At 47.0% G+C, this 21,352-nt stretch overlaps 1 protein-coding gene across 5 annotated transcripts; it reads right to left on the reverse strand.

Moving 5' to 3' along the window:
• Positions 1–3,533: 3,533 nt before the first annotated feature.
• Positions 3,534–21,004, reverse strand: ERLIN2 (ER lipid raft associated 2). 5 transcript variants are annotated; one of them, XM_059156016.1, is made up of 13 exons: positions 20,890–20,976; positions 19,905–20,033; positions 19,552–19,673; positions 18,205–18,286; positions 17,078–17,124; positions 15,381–15,442; positions 15,089–15,214; positions 10,911–10,984; positions 10,702–10,760; positions 10,060–10,151; positions 9,136–9,225; positions 7,378–7,457; positions 3,534–7,000 (listed from the first exon to the last, which is right to left on the reverse strand). In XM_059156016.1, exons 3-13 carry the CDS (start codon positions 19,656–19,658, stop codon positions 6,806–6,808), a joined length of 1,014 nt encoding a protein of 337 aa, XP_059011999.1. In that variant the 5' UTR covers positions 19,659–19,673; positions 19,905–20,033; positions 20,890–20,976; the 3' UTR covers positions 3,534–6,805. The 5 variants fall into 5 exon arrangements, with proteins under 5 accessions (XP_059011999.1, XP_059012001.1, XP_059012000.1 ...); XM_059156018.1 differs by having other exon boundaries at positions 19,905–19,995; positions 20,890–20,944; XM_059156017.1 differs by lacking the exon at positions 20,890–20,976 and adding an exon at positions 20,605–20,876.
• Between the last annotated feature and the right edge of the window lie 348 nt (positions 21,005–21,352).

Consider the following 21,352-nt stretch of genomic DNA (forward strand, 5'->3'; position numbering starts at 1 on the left):
GGCTCTGGCCTTGCTGGGCAACTACGGGCCGGACTCTGGACGCTGGGGCGGGGGGAGGCCTTCCAGTGCCCCCCGGCGAGCCTTCCACGTCCACTATGCGCCTGAGCCGCCGGATGTGGGACCTTTCTGACGGGAAAAAAAGAAAAAGCGTGTTCCGAGGTTCTCGTCCTTTTCCAAATGCCCCCCGGATTTGCGCTTCCCTGGCGTTCAAAGAGCTGTGAACTGAGATTTCCGCGCGGGGACCAGGACTCGAAGCTGTTAGAGCGGGAGACGTGGCTTTGGGTGTCTCAGATGAGTCTCATGAGGAACCGATAAAACTTTCTAAAGAACACGGCCCGAGTCAAATGCATGTTTTTGTCATCCTTGAAACAGTGCTTGTCCAATGGAAATATGCGAGCCACACAAGTCATTAGGAATTCTCAATGGGCACACAAAAAGTAAAACATTTTCATGAATACACTTAATTCAGTATCTCCAAAGCAGGGTTTCACTCTGCAACCAATAGGGACACTTAACTGAGTTTCTTTAAAGATTTTATTTATTTATTTGACAGAGAGATCACAAGCAGATGGAGAGGCAGGCAGAGAGAGAGAGAGAGAGAGAGAGGGAAGCAGGCTCTCTGCTCAGCAGGGACTCGATCCCAGGACCCTGAGATCATGACCCAGAGCCAAAGGCAGCAGCCCAACCCAATGAGCCACCCAGGCGCCCCTGTGGATTCATTTCTAAGATGCTTTTCACCTCTAAAATTCTATAACCTTATGAAAATGGAAGTAAAGACAAAAAGATCAGGGTGACCCCGGTCTCATCATTTCACATTTTTCAATGTCTTTACTTCTCAGCTATGCTTTTGAATGAATTTCATTCCACTTTTTTCTCCTTATTTTCGTTTTCAGTGTCTTCTCTTCCACTTCCTGGGACATCAACCATCTCATTTAACACCTCATTCTTCCCTAATCCTTGAAAAATAGAGGTCTACAATCACTTCATCACCTGTAACTGTCTTCAAATTGCTCCCCACGGTTTGCAGGGACAAAGAGGAAGAAAGATTAAAAAGCCAAATACCCAGAGGAACAGATTTTATAAGTAATTTTATAAAATCTAGTATAGTTATTCACCATCAATGTCATCAAGTATTTAAAACATGCACTTCTGTTGTCTGAGGCCCTGAATTATGAGAAAAACATTCATACTTCCTTCTGAGCTTACTGTGATTCTTTTGGGAGATTAAAAAAAGAGAAAATAATAGAAAATTACAGTTGCCTGGTTACTTGGCTCTAAAGAGAAATGGAGAAATAATGCCCATGTCCTAATTCAAATGAATTGAGGTAGAGGAGCCCTGACAACAATCCCTCAGCAAACATACTGTCACATTTGGCTTTTGAAATGCGAATATAGATTCTAGAACCACAGACCTGGGCAGAACCTTTAGAGAACATTGGATCTTTCATATAGAAAGAATGACATTGAAACCATCACAAACAGCACAGACCCTCCCCAAGAAGACCGTCTGAGAAGAAAACATTATTCCTATCAATCCCTGGGTATCTTTTTCCTTTTTTAAGATTTTATTTATTTAACAGAGAGAGACACAGCAAGAGAGGAAACACAAGCAGGGTGAGTGGGAGAGGGAGAAGCAGGCTTCTGGCCAAGCAGGGAGCATGATTCGGGGCTTGATGTGGGGCTCGATCCCAAGACCCTGGGATCATGACCTGAGCCGAAGGCAGACATATAACCACTGAGCCACCCAGGCGCCCCTGAATTTACTTTCTATTTGCACATGACTACTTCTCCTGATTTCAAGTTTTAGCCAATCTTACCTTAAGTGAAATCTTTTAAAATACTCTACTGTGCAAGCTAATTTCCTCTTCACTGGTCTCAAAGGAGCTAGAGAATACCTAGCCAACCCTTGTGCAACTTTTATAAAGTGAAGTCATTAAATTCCCCTTCCACCTTTTATGGGGTCAACTTATGGGTTTTATTTTTTTTAATTTTTAAAAAACTTTATTTTTTGAGAGAGAGAGAGTGAGCAAGAGAGAGACAGACAGCATGAGCTGGGGGCACGGGAAGCAGAGGGGAAGGGAGAAGCAGAATCTCCAATGAGCAGGAAGCCTGATGCCGGACTCATTCAAGGGTGACCCTGGGATCATGACCTAAGTCAAAGATAGACATTTAACCAACTGAACCACCTAGGCACCCCTGGCTTCTTTTTCTTTTTTTACTTTTTAAATTTTGGTTTTAACATTTTGTTTTGCTAGCCTCCTCTTAAAGTCTTTTTTTCCCAAACTGGGAATTCCTCTCAAGAGGGCCAAACCTGCTTCATTTGTACATGGGACATTTTTGTAGATAGTATTCTCAGTACTGTTTGCTGCATTCCAATATTGTTCCCTTTTTCCTCTCTGCACTATGCAACCTGTAATCTTACTCTGTTATCCCATTTGTTCGATTTTCCACTTAGTGGTACCCACTGAATATTTGTGTGCTCTCTAGCCTGTTTTCCCAGATGACTGAAAACGTCATATATGGCAGACCCAGTGCTAACCCCTTCACACACAGAATTTCATTTAATCCACTCAACCCATTTTATAGATGAAGAAAGTGATTTTCAGAGAAGGTAAAGAATTTATTTTAAGGGGTGCCTGGGTGGCTCAGTCATTGGGTGTCTGCTTTCAGCTCAGGTCATGATTCCAGGGTCCTGGGATTGAGCCCTTTGTTGGGCAGGCCTGCTTCTCCCTCTCCCACTCCCCCTGCTTGTGTTTCCTCTCTCGTTGTCTCTGTCAAATAAATAGAATCTTTGTCTCTGTCAAATAAAGAAACAGAATCTTTAAAAAGAAAAAAAAATTATTTAATACCATACACATAGGAAGTGGTCGAGCAGGGACCTGAATCACGACAGTCTAACCCCGGGGACTATATTCTTAACTTACCTATTCAACTGGAAGTTCATATTGTGTATGTAGTGGTTCGCACACCAACAGAGAAAGTCTGAGAGCACCATTAAAAACCCAAGAAAGCCTGGGCTTGGGTTGCCACGTTTGGCAAATAAAAATACAGGCTAATTAGTTAAATGTGCATGTCATATAAATAATTTTTTACTATGTCTCCTGCTATACTTGAGACATACTTATACAAAAAGTTATTAGTTGTTGATACAAAATTCAAATTGGACCAAGCATCGTGTATTTTACTTGGCAGCTTTAGGCTGGGCAACTTTCCAGAGTAGAGACTGGGACTTTCTGACTGAATTGGTATCAAAATGAGTTCTGGGTCAACTGAAATGATCTCTACCCTTGGGGCCAGAATTGCAGCAGTGAATGGATTCTTTAAAATGATAAATTTCCATAGCACCTACCAAGAATCATGCCATGTTTACAAATTAGTTGTTTATTGTTTCTACATTAATAATGGGGGTATTCATCTGAATATATTTTTAGGGTGATCTTGCACTCCATGCACTAGGGAGGGATGTTTTATTTCTTTGTATCACCTATCCTAATATTAGCTATCGCTAAATTTCACTTTAATAAAAAAGTAAATACAAAGAAGAATGATTTTATTTATCAAGACTGAAAATAAAACATATAAATTCACACCTTTAGTGTTGTCTAAAACAATTCCTCCAGCTATCAACCCAAGGTAATTAATCCAGCACATTATTTATAGAGTGATTAATATAACAAGAATCATTTCTCATTTACAGAGGGGGTCATTAAACTGCTGGGGCTCTTTGAAAGTAGAATTACTTTTGATTATTCAATCACCAGCTTACACAAAAGCAGAAATAAAAAGAAACTGAAATTACAAACACAAGCTGATTGACTATTACTTCCTTTCTAAGGAAGCAATAGAAGAGTGGCTCGGACCCTACCAAGTAGAACTAATGAAGTAGCCCGTTAAGTTCACAGACACAGAGCAGCCACTAGTCAACATACAGGTTTATTCTCAACTGAGGATTGAAGTTTATCTTCAATCAAACTTAAAATGTGAAGTCAGTAAGATGATGACCTTACTTTCACTACTTACTCTCTGTAAATGGCAAAGCCAACAGTGCTGAAAGATATATGGACCCAAAGAAATTACAACAGATCATTTAGAAAACAACTTTTTTTTTTTTGGAGTCAATATATTGCCAAAATTCTTTCAATTATATTTTTCCTCCTTCAAGTTAATATGACCACAGATCCCTTCATATTTATTTTATTTTAGTCTTATAAAAACTATTAACAAACTTTGGCTTCCTTGCAAATATTCTGTCCTTATATTAAAAAAGTGATTAAAAACAGTACGAATAGGAACCACTTCTGTAAAGTTTAATGAGAAATATTCAACCAAGGTGCCTTTTCCTTGGAAAAATCCTACAAAAACTGAATTTTATAAAGTTACTTATTTTGATAGAAGTTCCATTTACAAATAGCAGCCATGACTTTACTGCCTACAAATGTGTAGGCTGTCACATTTTACATGTTTAGGATTCCAATGTTTTAAGATCAGATTTTCTAGTGAGTGCTGAAGACACAGAATCACACAGATTGGTTAGTCGTCCCGTGCTGAGGAAACTGCTAACTTCCATGATTTTACTATTCAGGCGGGTGCAGCTAACCGCGGAATTTAAACGGAGGGGCACTATGACATTTCTATTTTTTGTTCAAAGAGGAAGCAACATTAGCATTGAGGGAGGCAGGGGCAGCAGGATTTGACTTCGAGGCTCTTTTGTGGTTAAAGTTTATCAAGTGCAAGGGTCAAGCTGTCACAGGATGTTAGTATTGGGCTTTCAAGAGAAGAACCTGAGCAAACGTGCTATTGAGAGGTGGAGAGATCCTTGCTTTTTGTTCTATTGAAGTAGTGTTTTCTGAGGCCTAGGCAGCAAATCTCAGAGTAGAGGAAGCAGAAAAATATGTATGGGGATACTAGATGTCATGTGTCATGTTGTTCCCAACAAGGGATTAATGGCATCGAAATGGGAGGAGGGTGAGAAGATCTTAATAATGGATACCTATGTTGGCCTTGGGAGGCTCTTCTGCAAGCACTTTCGAGCACAAAAAAACCATCATTGCCAGGAACAGTGGGCTGCTTGCACGAAGTGTGACCAGGACCACTGGTGTGAGAATTCTTAAGTCCCAGAAATGAGAACAGGTAAGGGCAATGCTTGAATTAAGAGGAGTTAACATGTTTCTACCTAAGCAGGCTGCATGCTCCCCAAACTCTCGACAAGCCTGGTGCTACCTGGGAGCAAGCTGGCCCGAATTCTGGGGCCATCCAATAAAGCAGAAGTCTGGGCACGGGACCAAAAATGAGGTGGGCATCTGTGCCAGAAGGTATGGTTCATAGTTTCGCTGAGGGAAAAGGGGTACCGTGGTAGTTTCTTTGGTAGTGGTGGTGGGGGGGGGGCAGCTAATAACAAGGGCAGACCCTAAGCTGGAGTTTGTCATGGAGAAGACCAACACGCCTGCAAGTGAAAGGGGAGTTAACCTCACAGTCTGGTACACAGCTCATGGCCTACATAAGCTGGAACCCACCTCCTCCCTCTGATTTCAGGATATAAGAAAACCTTCCTTTCACGGTTGGTCTTCTCCATCCCAAATCTCCCAGAATGACACAAAATTTTCCTAACTAGAAATGGGGAAAAACAAAACAAAACCAAACCAACAAAAACCACCCCAAACCATTCGAACAGATTTTGATGCAGCCCTTCCAAGCCAGGGACCTGGGCATGAGCTCGTGATGTGTACCCCACAACTGTCTCTGGAGGTAGGACATTCGGTCTGACCCCTGTGTGGCTGCTGGCGCCCTAGACTTCAAAACACATGCTACTAGCGGGTTCCCTTTTTATCACTCCGTCAGACCGACTGCCTGTAGGCTGTAAGACCAGGAGATCCTTCGGGTGTCTTTCCTCCGTCCCCAGAGGCGCTCTTGGACAGAGAACCTCCATGGTGAGAAAGATGCCAGGCCTCAAGGAACACATGCACTTTGCCAAGCAGGTACCACGCTGGCTGAGAGACAGAGCGACCCCCTTGAGCAGCTAGTAAGACACTTGGGTTGTTTGTGCCTATCTTCCTAATGCTGAGTGAAATCAACGAAGAGATTCGAGAGGGGAAAAAAAAATCACAGAACAGGTGAAGAGTTTTAAGAAGAATTGTGGGTGATGCCCAAACCCGGACTCTGGAATGTAGTCAGAAATCGCTGCTTTTTAAGCCCTGGGGTGGGGAGGGTAGGAGAGAGAAGCTTGCAAAACCTAGCACCAGTCCTTCCTTGTGAGAGCTCCAGAGAGCGCGCTGCCAAAACGACTCCCATGTGCCGCCAGAAATACCAGCAAAGCCCATCGTTCTCGGCAGCTGCTGCTCCCAGCTCAGGGCAGACTCACAAGCACACAGCTACTCAGCGGCTGAGCCTTCCCCACAGGCATCCTTGGAGGCAGAGGTGAGAAAATTGGGCTGCCTTTCCCCAAATGGGGAAAAGCAAATCACCTGGAGGCCACACCCTCTATCTCTCCCCCTCGGTAATGATCAAATCCCTCCTTACGCCAGCGTCAAAGGGCTAAAATGAGTGTCTGGAGGGCAAAGGTCAAACCCACCATTCGCCCATCTTAACAGAAGTCACATGACCCGCTTACCTGAGTAAGACCCCAAATCATCAATCCCAGCCCTCCCTTCCCAGGAAGGGGAATAGATTTAAATCCATTTCTTCTTTTTGCTCCACAGAATGTGGAAGAGAGTCAAAGCAGGTAGTGTGGGAGGGAGGAGCATCCCGGTTCATCATTCAAAAATAAAGATCTCTTGTAAGTGTCCTCTGAGGTTGTATACAAAAACTTTCAATTCTCCTCCGGGTCTACGTCCAAGGGCTCATCATCGAAACTCAGCTTGTCAGCCAACCCCTCGAACTGCTTGCCCAGACCGCCTGCAGAGTCCACGAACATGTTCGGGATGTCTTTGCCGAAGTAAATCTTGCTGTTGGAAGCGATGGCTCTGTACTTCATCAGCTGCAGGTACTCCGGCGTCAGCTTCAGCTGGAAGAAACAAAGCAGAGCCCAGGTGGAGTCCGATCCGGGACAGCTCTGGGGGGCACCCTTCACAGAGGGTCTCTGTCCAAGCAGTGCGCCCCCTGGACTCTTCCAGGCCTCACGGCTCTCCGAGTGACGGGGCACTAATGGATCTGCGCGGTCAGAGCTGCCAGTCTGAGGAGTTTCTGTTTCACACGATGATACAACTTCTGCGGAAGCTCGGCTCAGGGGATGGGCAGCCCCTGTGCCCCACAGCACAGCGGCCATCCCTTCTGGCCAGGAGGGCCTTTGCCGGTGGCAGCCATCCGACATCCGGAGCTCTCAAACAACATTAGTGCAAGGCCAAATAGACTTTCCCCTCCCCAGGTGGCCCAGGGTTTTACCTTGTTGGCTTCGGCCAGCTTCATAGCGGTGTAGCACTCCGCATCGGCCTTCGCCTTCTCCCGGGCCAGGAACGCAGCATCTGTGGGCAACAGGGCAGCGAGTGCAGGGCAGAGGCCACCAGAACACTGGGCCCTGGGCCCTTCCCCTGTCTGCCTCTGTGACCTCGGGGAGACCGAGGTTTTTTTTTTTTTTTTTTTTGCCTCTGTGCTTTGGTTTCCTCTGTTGCAAAATACGGAAAGAGGTGTTTTTCCCTATTTCACAAGTCGTGGTTGAAAATCAACCATGATGAGGAGGTGCCTGGATGGCATCCCCCTGCGGTGGGGACTAAAGATGAGCAAGGCCGCTGCTGTGCCCAGCAACCTCTCTGACAGCAGGCTCCGGAGAAGCACTGCAGCCCACCGATGCTTCTGTTTCCCCGCACTGACTCCTCTTGCCGCTCCTCTGCGTGGAAGCCGCATGGGGCCTGCCCCCACCTCGAGCCTCAGAGCTCTCCACCTCATCCCTCTTGCGGGGCTCAGCAAAAGCCCCAGGAGCCCAGCTGGAGGTGACCCCACCTAAAGAAACAGCTCGGTCCCTCTCCAACTTTGTTTCCCTTTTTATTTCCATCGCTCATTTCAAAAAGGTCCTTGTTAACAGTGAGCAAGCTGGCACAACTCTAAACAAGGCCACTACACACCGCGGTCCAGACCAACACCTGTTTGGACAAAGTCCTATTTCAACCTCCACTGCGCATGCGACACTTTTCCTCAATCTGATGAGATGCGCTTTCTGTCGAGCTGATGCAAAACTTTTGCTTACTCCCTTGCCCTGGGAATGAGGCCAGCCTCCCGTGAGCGATATCTGTAGCCAAAAGCCTGGTAAGGACAGCCAGTCTGCGGGTGGGTTCTTCCTGCCCACCCCCAGCGAGACCCTGGGCGGAAGGAGGGTGGAGTCTGGCAGGGGTGCTGGCTGCAGGTGGCTGTCAAGTGGCCTGAGCACCTGATGACATGTTTTTACAAGAAATAAGAATGTCTTGTTTTGCCAAGAGCTCCCTAATGAGGAGCCACTGACCTGTAAAATCCTAGCTGGCTCCTTACCGGGCCTTCTCAAAGCCTGACAGGTCCCACAGTGAGTCCAAGTGGGCATAGGACTTGGAAGGTGGGCCTCAAGGGCCCATTTTTGTCCTAGAATTTGCTTGATTTAAGGCACCACATGAAGGAAAGGGTAGGTGGTGGGAACGAGCTGAGGGCTTAGGGGCAGGGAACTGAAGGTGAACAGAGTTCAGAAAAGCCAGCAGAGAAAACCTTCTCCAGCTCCCGTGCTATTGGTGCTGAAAAGGTGTCCCTTTCACAGCTGCCTTGGTATTCATGACAGGTGTTTGCTGTGGTGTTTGCTGACGTGCACGGGGGCTACGGAAGGCACAGGGAGGAGCTGCAGTTCTGGCCTCACCTCTTTGCTCACTTCCTAGGCTCTGAGACCCTTGCCAGAGAGCAGGACCTTCAGTGATTTCCTTTTTCCTTAGGCATCACATGAGTGCGCCTAGCCGCACGCAGTGGACGTCTGCTGAGTGAGCGAACGCTCTCTGAAATGGAAAACTGATGCCAGCCTGGCCCGTATCTCCCCCAAAGTCGACTCAAAGCACAGAGAAAAAGTGATTTTCCAAAGAAATCATCACATCTTAGAACAAAGATGAAAGTATGAAGGAAATGACCGTCTCACCCCCTTGTCACAAGGTGGGGCTCGAGGAAACCTTGGGCATTCACGTCATCTGTGCTCACCTTCAATTTCTGAAATCTTCTTCTCCGTCTCCTTCTCCATCACCTTCTGCCCATAGGTGATTTCTGCGACCTGAGCCACTTTTTCTGCCTCTACAGGAAGAAAGTTGAGAAAAGGCTCAGAGCTTTGGTATTTCAAAAGCTGGACTCTTTGACCCTTCACGAGTCTCTGATGCAGGCCGGTGGGTTAGCTCAGAAGGAGAGCCCGGCGAGGGGCACAGGTGGGCTGTACCAGTGAGGGCAGTACCACGACATCGGCACAAGACAGTAAACGGAGAGACCTGGGCCCCATGACAGAAGCGAGGAGCAGGCTCTCACCTCTCCTGTCACAAGGGTATTTCTCCTGAACAAATAGGCTAAGGAGTAAGATACTCTCCAAACAGTTTCTCCCTACCACTTCACTTTGGGAAGCAGTTAGTCACTGTTGATAATCCAGTGTAGTGGTTACGAACCAGGTTCTGGACAGAGTCCCTGGGGTTGAATCCCGTTTCTACCAGTTACTTGCCATACGACCCTGGGCACGTTATTTAAACCCTCTGGTCTTTGATTCGGGAAAATGAGGTTAACGATAGAACTTATGTCACCTGGTGGTTGTAAGGAGTACATGTGAGCACATGTAAGTGCTTAGAAAAGTACATGACCCATGATACCTGCTCGACAGGTTATCAGCCATTCTTATTATCCGTTTATGCATTAAGAAAAAGGTTCTTTTCATTTCAAACGTAAGGAGAGACTCAAAATGCACTGCCCCTAGCTGTGATCTGACGACTTCCACTCTGTTTCTGGGAGTACGAATGCCACTCCTGCGCCCCAGCAAGGGTTTGGAGGGCTGTGTGATCTAACAGTGCCCGAGGCTACCTCTCAGCTTCCCACCACCCCCACCAGCCCCCTTTGCCATGTGAGGGGATCGCAGAACCACATTCAGACCGATGAGGGCCTTCTTCCGCTCCGTCTCAGCTTCCTTCTCCACCACCTTCTGTTTCTGTGCTGCAATGAGAAGCTTCGTCTTCTCACTTTCCCTGATGGGGGAAAAAAAAAGCTGTGAGGCCACCATAGAAGAAGCTACTGAGGAACTTCACTGTCTCCCAGAGAAGCCAGACTTCCGCTGAGGAGAGGCAAACTGAGTTTGTCCTGTCTCCTGGAAGGCTGTTCAATGTCCCAGGGAAAAGCAGGTCTGTTGCAGACAGTAACACGGCTCTCTTTCACCTCCAAAATAACTCATTTGTGGGAAATAAAGTATAATTTACTTTGGTAAAATGCACCTCCCTGCCCACTTAAACACCTTTTGCTCCTATCGTCTTTGATATGACCCAGGAAGCACAATGTCCCCTGGCCCTGTAAAAAGCAGCACTGCTGGGAAGGGCTTCTCCTGTGGCTCTCCACCACAGCTACGGAGCCCAGGTGACCATCCAGACGCACCTGCTCCATCTCGCAGAGTGATGGGCTGTAACGAATACTCAAGAAGGGCAATGAGCTCCTGGCGCGGCTTCAGTTAACTTTGGGATGGGATGAGGTGGGGGCGGGGCGGGCGAGAGTGGTGGGTGTAGCTTGGGCAGCAGAAATACTCACATCAACTCGTAGTTTCTGCGGATCGCCTCAGGGATATTGGGCTTGGTCACCCGCACAGCCTGGAGGAGGAAAACAGCACAGGAAGGTGAGGGTGGGGAGGGACAGAAGCACCGCCCACTGGCCCTTCATCTTCCTGCACAAAAAGGACATCCTCTGGAAGGGGGGGATGCCCCTTCAGCAGAGCAGGCTCCCACTGTGGCCATGCTTACTTGGATGACAAGCCCAGGGGCCATGGAGGTCAGGTCCTGTTGTAAAGCCAGCTTGAGGTTTTCGTCAATCTGATCTGGAATCAAGAAAGATGGCAAGAGTTGTGGTTACATATAGGGTGGAGGAAAGCATGGAGGTAGAGGACAAACTATACCACCAGCTCAAGAATGCACCCTACGGGCCAAAGGGCTTTCCAAGGCAGAGGGCTTATCAGAGCCCAGAAATCTGAAGATCCTTGGCACATCTTTCAAAGAAACATGCCTCTGCAGCCACTCTGTGCAAGCTGGATGTGAGAGCATCCTTTTCCTGTGGCCTCCACATAAAATCACGGAGGCTGTAGAAAATAGCAACCTAGGGGCACCTGCGTGGCTCAGTGGGTTAGGCCTCTGCCTTCGGCTCAGGTCATGATCTCAGGGTCCTGGGATCAAGTGGGGAGCCTGCTTCCCCTCCCCCTCCCTGCCTGCTGCTCTGCCTACTTGTGATCTGTCAAAAAAAAAAAAAACAAAAAACAAACTTAAAAAAAGAAAATAGCAACCTTGCCCAAAAGGAAACTGAGCTTTAATAAGAAAAAGGACAAACAAGTCTTGCACATTTCTTGAGTCAGGCGGCAGCCTTTTCCTAGACAATAGCAGCTAAAGAGAAGCCAGGCAGCCTGTTTTTGAGAGGAAGGAAGGTGGAGTGGCTATGCTAGGTATTTCGGAGAGAGCCAAGCCATTGAAATCCAGTCATTTGAGAAGTTTCTAAAAGAAAAATAGACTCTGACGTCAACGAAAGCCCCAAGGAAGACTATTTCCATTAAGAACTCCATCAAAGAACACAGTGGGGAAAATGACAATTTATGGTTCTGGAAATGAGCCCGAGTCTTTTGATAGTCGTTTGCTTTGGCCCTGATTGCTCTGTGTGGAATTCACATGGGAGCTGTTTCACAGGCAAGTGTAGGAAGAGCTCTGACAACCCCTCCCAACCCCCCTCTTTGTGGCCGGGATCCTACAGCCCCCATAGCTGCCCTCTCTGGCCGGGCCTTCTCTTCCTGAGCCCTGCCCAGGAGGTCCTCGGTAAGACCTTGGACGGTGCTGAGAAGACTCCACAGAACCAGGTTAGGACATCCGAATTGAATCACCTCCCTGTCAGATGCCACCCACTTTAAGTGGCTGTTTTTGGCCACTAGTGCCCAAAAAACAGGGGCCTCTGAGGAATGGCAAGTGGAACTCCGGGCCTTTAAAAGATGCCCAGACCAGACTGAGGCCCACAGAAGTTCAGTAATGTGTTCATGCTAGTTAGGAGCCAAAATAATACATTTGTTTAATTACTATGCTTTAATTTTTAGGGCTGTTTTATGCTTTAAAACAACACTATCTTCAACTGTCTGATCGGTAAGCAAGAGATTTTAACGTTTCCACACACTGGATATGCTCTCACAAGCCTCTTAGCATGAGGGAGAAATGCCCAGAAGGCAGCACCTCAGACCTAGTATGTGTTTAACAACTTGACAGCCACAGATAAACATCACATTTCATATTTTTTTTCTTTTTTTTTTTTTTTTTTAATATATTTTTTTTCTTAATAGGATACCAACCAAACTTTGAGATGTTCTGTGCCCTCCCTAAGTTAATAATAAATAGTCATTTATTAGGCCAAATTATATCTGACTTAAAGCAGACAACCGTGGTCCTGGGCTCATAACTTTCCAGGAAAATCTGGAAGAAATATTTTGCCACAGGGCACCTGGGTGGCTCAGTGGATTAATCATCTGCCTTCAGCTTAGGTCACGATCTCAGGGTCCTGGGATGGAGTCCTGCAGGGCTCTCTGCCTACTTGTGATCTCTCTGTCAAATAAATAAATAAAATCTTAAAAAAAAAAGAAATATGTTGTTAGGTGGTTTATTATGAAAGTAATATCGGTAATAAGTTGTTTATACATTATAGTCATGCAAATAAATGCAGATTAGGTTACATTACACAAAGAGATTGCCACAGGTCATTGCTGAATAAGAACTACGTAGTGTTTTGTAGGACAGGTATAGAGGAGGCATCAGCGTAAGCAGGGATGAGAATTACACAGTCATGTGGGAGGGAAGTCAGGGCCATGAGTCCTGAGAGGACAGACACAACTAGTGGAAAACCTCCCACGTTCTAGGAATGGGAGTAGAGACATGAATTCCTCCTTTACAGACACAAATAGGTTCTAACCAAGGCAGTGTTTTTGCTTGAAAGATGTAACTTTAAAAAGAAAGAAAATTTCAAAGCAATTACATTTTCCCAGCTTCACTGTACAAGAAGTTTCACTAAGCTACTAAGTTTATCTCTTGGGCAATATGAAATTTTTTTTTTCTTTTTTAAAGATTTCATTTTTAAGTAATCTCTACATCCAGTGTGGGGCTCGAACCCACGATCCCGAGATCAAGAGTTGTGTGCTCCACCGACTGAGCCTGCCAGGTGCCCAGACAGTAAGAAGTTTTCTATTGCAAAACAATTTCATATTTTCATTTTCTCTTCATGGAAGTTACAGTCCTTTGTCTCTTGTTGTTTCAAACGCTTTAAAGTGTTCTTTTAATTGCACAAGTTCTAAAACCAGGGCTAGAGAGAAACTAAATACTTTTTTTTTTTTTTTTTTTAAGATTTTATTTCTTTACTTGACAGAGACAGACACAGTGAAAACACAAGCAGGAGGTTGTGGGAGAGGGAGAAACAGGCTTTCCTCCAAGCAGGGAGCCCAATGTGGGGAACAATCCCGGGACCCTGGGATCATGACCTGAGCCAAAGGCAGACACTTAATGACTGAGCCACCCAGGCGCCCTGAGAAAATGAAAGCTATTTTATAAAGTGCTCTTAGTTTGAAGTTAAAACCAAAAACCAAAAACCAAAAAACTAGTAATAGCAAATTCACAGAATTTTTCTTTAAAGCATGCTGAATTCAAACCCTGTAAAGTGAATTTAGATTTATTTTCTTTTTTTTTTTTTTTTTTTTTTTTTTAATTTTTTTTTTTTTTTTTATTTATCAGAGAGAGACAGGGGGAGAGAGTGAGCACAGGCAGACAGAATGGCAGGCAGAGGCAGAGGGAGAAGCAGGCTCCCTGCTGAACAAGGAGCCCGATGTGGGACTCGATCCCAGGACGCTGGGATCATGACCTGAGCCGAAGGCAGCTGCTCAACCAACTGAGCCACCCAGGCGTCCCTAGATTTATTTTCTATTGCAGAGAAATTAGAAGTGATTCTGAAGACGACCCGAATCAGAAATGTGGGCAAGGGGCTCCCTCACTGAACTCATGGGCAGCACCAGGGGTCCCTCCCCGCTCCTATCTACTCTGCGAAACATTCTATCAGGGTCCTTTTTAATGAAGAGTCCTGGGAAGAGACATTGTCCAGTCCTAGTATCAGGAATAGTTGTACTATCATTTACTCTTAGCACTGGCCACTAGAAAACTTCTGGCAGCAAGCTTCAAGAGAACACTTAACCACAAAAGAGCTCGAACAATTACTGAACTGTTTCTTTCTCTTGTTGCTGAAGTCAGGCTATGTTTACTCTGACTGGTAAAAAAGCTCAAAAAGTGTGTACGTAAGCATGTGGATTCTTTTAAGTGTTTTCCTATTCATCTCTATGCATGCAGGCTTCAAGAAACTAGGAACTTTAAGCAGCTCTGGTCCTTGTCCCGCTTCTAGAATTAAATGTGAGCCCCACTGTCCTCCTCACCTCTCCTGGAGGCCCTTCTTTCAGTGTGGCGGACAGAGAAGCACTCTGAAGCGAGAGCCAGGAGAGGGGGGGTCTAGCCTCAGCTCTGCTAAGAAATAGTTCTAAAACTTCCTTTTTGGGCCTTCGTCCCCTCACCTGAAAATGAGGGTTTTGGGGTGGATAATCTCTAAGGTTCTTCTAGAATGCACTCTGTCTTCATTACAGAAGGCTGTTTTAGGGATAGTCGCAATGCTCTGCCTTCCAGTCCTCTGATTCGGGCCAGGAGTCCTCTAGTCCATGTATGCCTGTGCGCAAGGCTCACCGGCTTTCATGACCTTCTGCCACTGTCATCAACATTTTCTAGAAGTTCTGCTTGGGACCAGTTCCCAGGCACTGGCTTCTTTGACACTTCCTATCCCTGGGAACCCATCCTCCCCTACGATAGCTCAGAAGTAGGCGGTGGCGGGTACAGCGGTGGAGGCATGCTACGGCCAGCAGAGGCTTTCTTACCGAAGAGCTCTATGTAGACCTCCTGAAGGGTGTGCACACTGCAGAACTGGTTCAGCTCGTGGTGGATCTTATTGAAGATGAGAGCCTTGTCGTAGTCAGCAGTGTAGTTCTTCACGATGTCATACACTGGGAGGGAAGGCAGGACTGCAGTCAGAAAAGGCAGGACTCCCTTTCTCAGACACAGCAGCTCTCCCCGCCGGAGGTGCTGAGACAGACGCGGGGTGGCAGTGCGGATGGGGGGAACATGCTGGGCAAAGCAAGTCGGTAGTGAAGGTCAACTGGAAAAACGTACCTGCATTTGGGACCAAGAAGTTCACCACTTCAATTCGGTCAAAGTAGATCATCACACCACCACTGTTGGGGGAAGAAGGAAGAAAGAAGTCACCAGTAGGCTCTGGAACAGAGTGCCGTCTCTAGGTGATGGCATCAGGTGTGTGACCTGGCAGAAAAGGAGCAGAGGAGTTCACGGGAGGCCGGAAGGCACGAGATCTCCAAGTAGGAATCTTCCAAGCTTAGAGCAAGAACACCATCTCCCGAGAAACCACACCTCCTCAAAGTATCTCCATAAGGAGAAAAGTAAAACTTCTGGGTGCCACTAGGAAGAGGACAGTTCGTATCTGCTGAATCTGCAATGCCTTTTGATGGGAAAAGAAAAGTGAAGGATTTCTCAGCATTTAGAAGGCCACCGTGGGACTCAATGGTCACTGTTTCTCCCTTTGTCTTGACCATCACTTTGGTTCAGCACTTCCCTCTCCTGGCACATATTCATAAGAAATAATTTTAAGCATACAGAAACGCTAAAAGAACAATACAACTCACATGCATACATGAACACCTACATTTAGCAATCGCTAACATTTACCTTACAGATTGCTCTGCTTTTTATGCTGAACATTTCAAAGTGAGTTGCCGTCATGATACTCTTTCTCCCTTAACATGTCAGTGAGCAACATGCACTGAGGTATAATGACATCCTTCTATGTCCCAAATCTAAGAAAATTAACAATAATTTCTCAACGGCCTCTAATACCAGATCCGTATTCCAGTTTCCTGTTGTTCCTGTTAGGGACTGAATTGTGCGCCCTCCAAAAGTCCATTTGCCGAAACTCTTAAAAGCCCCCTGTCACTGTATTGAGTTAGACAGGGCCATAAGGCGGTAATTAAGACTCCATGAAGTCATAGGGGTAGGTCCCCAACCCGATTGGACTGGTAAAGGAAAAGGGGCAGACACCAGAGATTTTCTGCCTGTGTGCACCCAGGAAAGGCCACGTGAGGACACTGCAAAGTCACCATCTGCAAGCGAGGAAAAGAGGCTTCACCAGAGACGAAGCCTGCTGGCACCTTGGACTCTGTTTCCGTTCAGTCTGTGGCCCTCTCTTATGGCTGCCCGAGCTGACTCAGCCAGTCCCCGTCTTTCATAGATGGCATTTTTGAACCAAGTTCTAATTAAGGCTCACCATGCCTTTGTTTATACCTTTTAGGTCTGCTTTCCAACCCAAAGCTCCTCCCTGTGATGCCACCAGGTCAGCTGTCCCGTGAGATGCCCTAATTCTGGATTTGCCTGAATGTTTCCTTGTGGTGGTGGTTTGTGATTCTATTCCAATTTGGACCTTCTTTACTTGTCACCCAGACCACTGGAGTGGTGTTCTGTTTGGATTTCTAGACCCTGAGGTCAGCCCTTACCTTTACAACATTCCCCAGCTATCAAGTCATTTATCTGCTAAGAGCTTTTAGTGGATCTTCACTTATAACGGAAAAAGCCTACACTCAGCACAGAATTCAAGGTCTTCCTGAACCTGCGTACCTTCTGTGATTTTTCCTATGGCACCACATGTGCTCATCAAATCGGAGTCAAGGGAGCAAGGAGGCAGGGAATTTGGTAAGACCACCGAGAAGGAATGCTTCTCCCTTCACTGTCTCTAACAGTGAGCGCTAACAGCCAGTCCTTCCGCCGACATAGGCTTACCCCATTCACCCCAGGCAGCTTACCTAGTCCCGCAAGGCACATTCTTCACTTCATCTGTCTGCAGTGTGGTCTAGAAACAGAGAAGACATAAAATGGCTATAAAATGGGCCATGAGGAGTAAAGTAACTTAGTTTTGGAATCCCAATCGCCTGGTCCTTGAGGTTATCTGGGTTGACCTTTGGCCTTGTTAAACAAGAATACTCTGTCTAATCTTCTTTATTTACACAGGGTGTCTGACTCAGAGGAACAAAGGTACCTACCCCAGCTTCACTGTAAGTGAATCACCATATGCACTAGCTGTGTAATAATGGTTTCGTTAAAAAAAAAGAAAAAAAGAACTTGGATGAGGAGTTCTAAGATCGCTTTATCTCCACTGTCCTCCTTTCACTAGTTTTGAAACTAGAGGATTCTGTATTTAACCTGGCTCAGCCCCTTCTCAGCACTACTGTGAGACTCCTAAGATCCTGGGCACAAATGCACTCTGAAAACCATCGAGCACCGGAGATGGCAGAAGAAATGAACAGGGAGAATGCTGGTGTCCCAGGATATTTTCCTCCTGTCCCAGGATATTTTCCTGAGTCGGTTCAAAAATCATCCTCTACGTCTTACCCCTCTTAGCTGGACATACTTCAAAGATGGCTAGTCTATCTGAGCCAGGCCTTCTATCTGTTATAATTAATCCTAGTCTTCCTTGAGACGTCAGCCCACTTCACCAAGGCCAACTTTCCTCTCCCCCCACCCCTCAAATTACATTCACATCTATAAGTTCAAATAAGAACCAGCAAAATTACCATGTTTTATTCCCATTTATCTAGGTAACCTGTGACTGAAAACACACAGACCCACACATCCTACTGTCCTTCTTTATCTTCAGCACATTCTTCTCTGGCTCTACCTTGACGTGAAGAAATAATTCCCAGCTGGGGCCGATGGGTCAAGGCAATGACCCCATTCAGCCATTTCAACAATCAAATAAAGCTCCAGAGTATGCGGTTCATGGGGCCTCATTCTTTCTATAGACACGATACATTACATATATACATTCCTTGAAGAGGCATTTACTCATCTAATGGGAAATAATTCCAAATCATTTGTTTGCCAACACCCCAAACCTGCAGAGGCCCAAACATGCCCCACAAGCCCAGTTCACCTGCACCGACTTATATGATGTGATGAAAGGAAGCATGAGATGGAAACCCGGGCCGCTGGTGGAAGTCAGAAGGGCTCCGCCTCTGCAGAGGAGAGAGAGGAGGTTTAGCAAGAGCTAGCAATGACAGCAATCACTATTTGCACCCACCTCCTCTACGCCCTCATAAACATCTCATACAGAATGACATGTGCCCGAGCCATGTCCGTAGACCCCTTCCTGTCAGCTCAACCCTGACATTCTAGGAAGCCTGATGGCAAAACACAAAACCATTATTCATGCTTTCGAGGCAGGAAAAATAGGCTTATGGGCCAAGTGGAATGAAGACAGCAGGATCCCTGGCAATCCTTAACAGAAGGGGAAGTCTGTTTTACTTGGTCATACCCGTTGAGTTTGTGGCAATCCTTGGGGGGCAGTTAAGTCCGGTAATACATTTACCGACTAACTGCACTAATACTGGAGTCAAGGGACACGAACAACCAAAAGAGTAATTTTAAGAATGCTTTAAAAATCATCTGCATACCTTTTTTGGGCAGTAGGGTGACCTTCAGAACCAAGTTATATGTAAAGGGTAACAAAATTAAAAGCCTTTTTTGGGCACAAATGAGCAGCAGGTGGGGAGAAATAAAGGGGAGAACGGAGCCCAATGAAACTTAGAAATTGCTATTGACAGTCCAGGAATAGGCATCTTGGGCACATATAAGGGGTTCATAATGGCTTAAAGCAAAAAACTTGAGTCACGGAGGTTACTGAGAGGAAAGCAACCCAAGATTTATAAGTGTTTCTTTGCTTTGCATCCCCCCCCCCCCAAAACAAACAAACAAAGGAAAAAACCCAGCAACAGAGATGCAATGGGCTCCTCTTTCTTATAAGAATCACTACTCTTGGGCTTGCCTTGATTGATATAGATCAGTCTGAAGGATTCCTTTTTCCTGAAATGTTAATTTTCAAGAGTGGGTATAAACGAGCAGAGCAGGCTAGCTCCTCGTTTCCATCAAGAACTAGAACTCATGGGAGGTAACCTTGTGGCACCAAGATTCCGGGGAGGGATGCAAGAGAAAACAATGTTTCAGAGAGGATCTGGTTTCCTTTAGATTTTGTCTCTAAATCTTTAGACACATTTATTGTCCACCACCCATGGCATCAACTTAAGACAATTAAGCTTTAGAGTCACGTTTATATATGCATATAAGAGTGTGTGTGTATGTCCCTTTCATGGTCACTGACACCACAGCTCCATCTAAAAAGACTCCTTTATTCAACAGACACAGATAATCAACAGAATCTGCTAGACAGTGACGAGGAAAGAGACATTTAACAGGGAGCTGCAAGCTTCTGTCTCTTCCTTACCTGTAATACACCCCAATATGTCCCTCTTCTATCTTGTGCACAGCTGAGAAGAGAGATGCACAAAAGAAACTGGTAGCCACAGCCACAACTGCTCCCAACTGAGCCATCAGCGAACCTGTATCCTAGGGAAAAAGACGCAGGAAAACGTGGTCCAACACGTAGGAGAGAAGTCACAACGGGGAGAGGACCCCACTAAGCTGAGCTCCCTGAAGTGGCTCAGGCCCAGCCTGTTGTACTATGGCTAGATGTACTATGGCTAGCCTGTTGTACCAAGGCTAGATGTCCAACTCTCTTCATCCTGTTCTCAGGCAACATTCCCACTCCTCCCCCAGCTGTGGGATCATATTCCCTACCTCCCCCAGGAGGCAGTTGCTCCAGATACAGCGGGGCCCCAAGAGAGAACCAGTGCCAGTTGGGCAGCGTTCAGAACACAGCCTTCTCTTCCTGTGAACACGAATGTGCTGTCACTGGAGTCACTCATGCTAGTAAAAGGGAAGAGAGGCAGCTGCAGTATGTTGCCCAAATTACAGAGGATGTCAAATGACAGGCAGTTGTGGCTATGTAATTCTGGTCAGAGCCTCCCAGTCCTAATTGCCTGCCATTTCAAAGGAAACCATTATTTACTCCTTTCAGATGCTGGAGCGACAGAGTCAGCATGTGAGCAGAGTTCACATGATGGGATTCTCTGGCCTTTCGTCCACCTTCCCAATTATTCCTTTGGATCCAAACCGGGGAGGGCTCTGAATACACCCTCCCACACACCTGCCTGGCACTTTGCACCTGACAGGTCCCCCAGGCCCATGGTTAGAGGAGAAAGAGGGTTCTCCAGGGTGGGCTGACTAGGATCCTGGGACCAACTGCGTTCAAGCACCAGGATAAGAAAGAGCTGGCATCTAGAGACTCATTTCCTAAACAACGAAGGCTCTGGAAAAACGATGGTTGACAGCAAAGTTCACAGTCTGGCGTGCCTGGGCCCACCCGCGCAGGGCGTGGATTCTGCCTCCCGGGGCTAACACAGCTCGGGCTCAGACGTCTACGAGGCGCTTATTTTACCGTGGCGGACTCCAGCTACCGATCTGCAGCTGCGTCCTTTCTGCAAACGCTCCCACCCCCACCCCGCCCTCAACCCGCGCCCCTTCCCTGCCCTCTTCGGAGAGAGGGTCGCGCGTCCCTAGCGCCCTGGGGCTCGCGGGGAAGGGATGGAACAGAAAGGGGTTGCTTTCTCGCTCCTGAGGGAGAGAGGCTGCGGGAGCTGGGGCCCCGGAGAACGGCTGATGAGCTTCGGCCGGGAGCCGCAACTAGGCCCAGTGCGCACACTAAGGGGCGGGGGCCGCGTACCAAGCTGTCCCTCCAGGCGCTCCGTACTCTTCCGAACCCCCGTGCAACCGTAGAAACCGCCACGCCCTCCACACGCTACTTCCTTCCGGGCCCGTCGCTTTGATGACGCCATTAGTTCACGCGAGAAGAACACCCTTTCCTTAGGTCGTCAGTCCCACACCCCGCCCTCCGAGCTGTCAGAGTCCGCGCTTGGCCGCCAGAGGGCGCCGGCGTCCCGGTCCGGCCCGTGAGGACCTCGGGTTAGGGTTTCCAGGTTGGGGACCCGTGCCGAGTACTTGGAGAGTGACGCGGGGGAAGGACGCTAGTGGCCACTGGTGCTGAGTGCCGGAGGGGGTCTCCTTCCGAGGTTCTAACTTTGGAGTTTGCTCTGGGTTCCCTCCCCCTCATTGGGTCAAGTGTGTTGTTTTTCGGAGCAGGTACCCGCGAGTAGCACCCGCTGTTGCCCTCTGCTCGCGCTTGCCTA

The sequence above is a fragment of the Mustela lutreola genome, chromosome 18, assembly GCF_030435805.1.
Source record: "Mustela lutreola isolate mMusLut2 chromosome 18, mMusLut2.pri, whole genome shotgun sequence".
NCBI lineage: Eukaryota > Metazoa > Chordata > Mammalia > Carnivora > Mustelidae > Mustela > Mustela lutreola.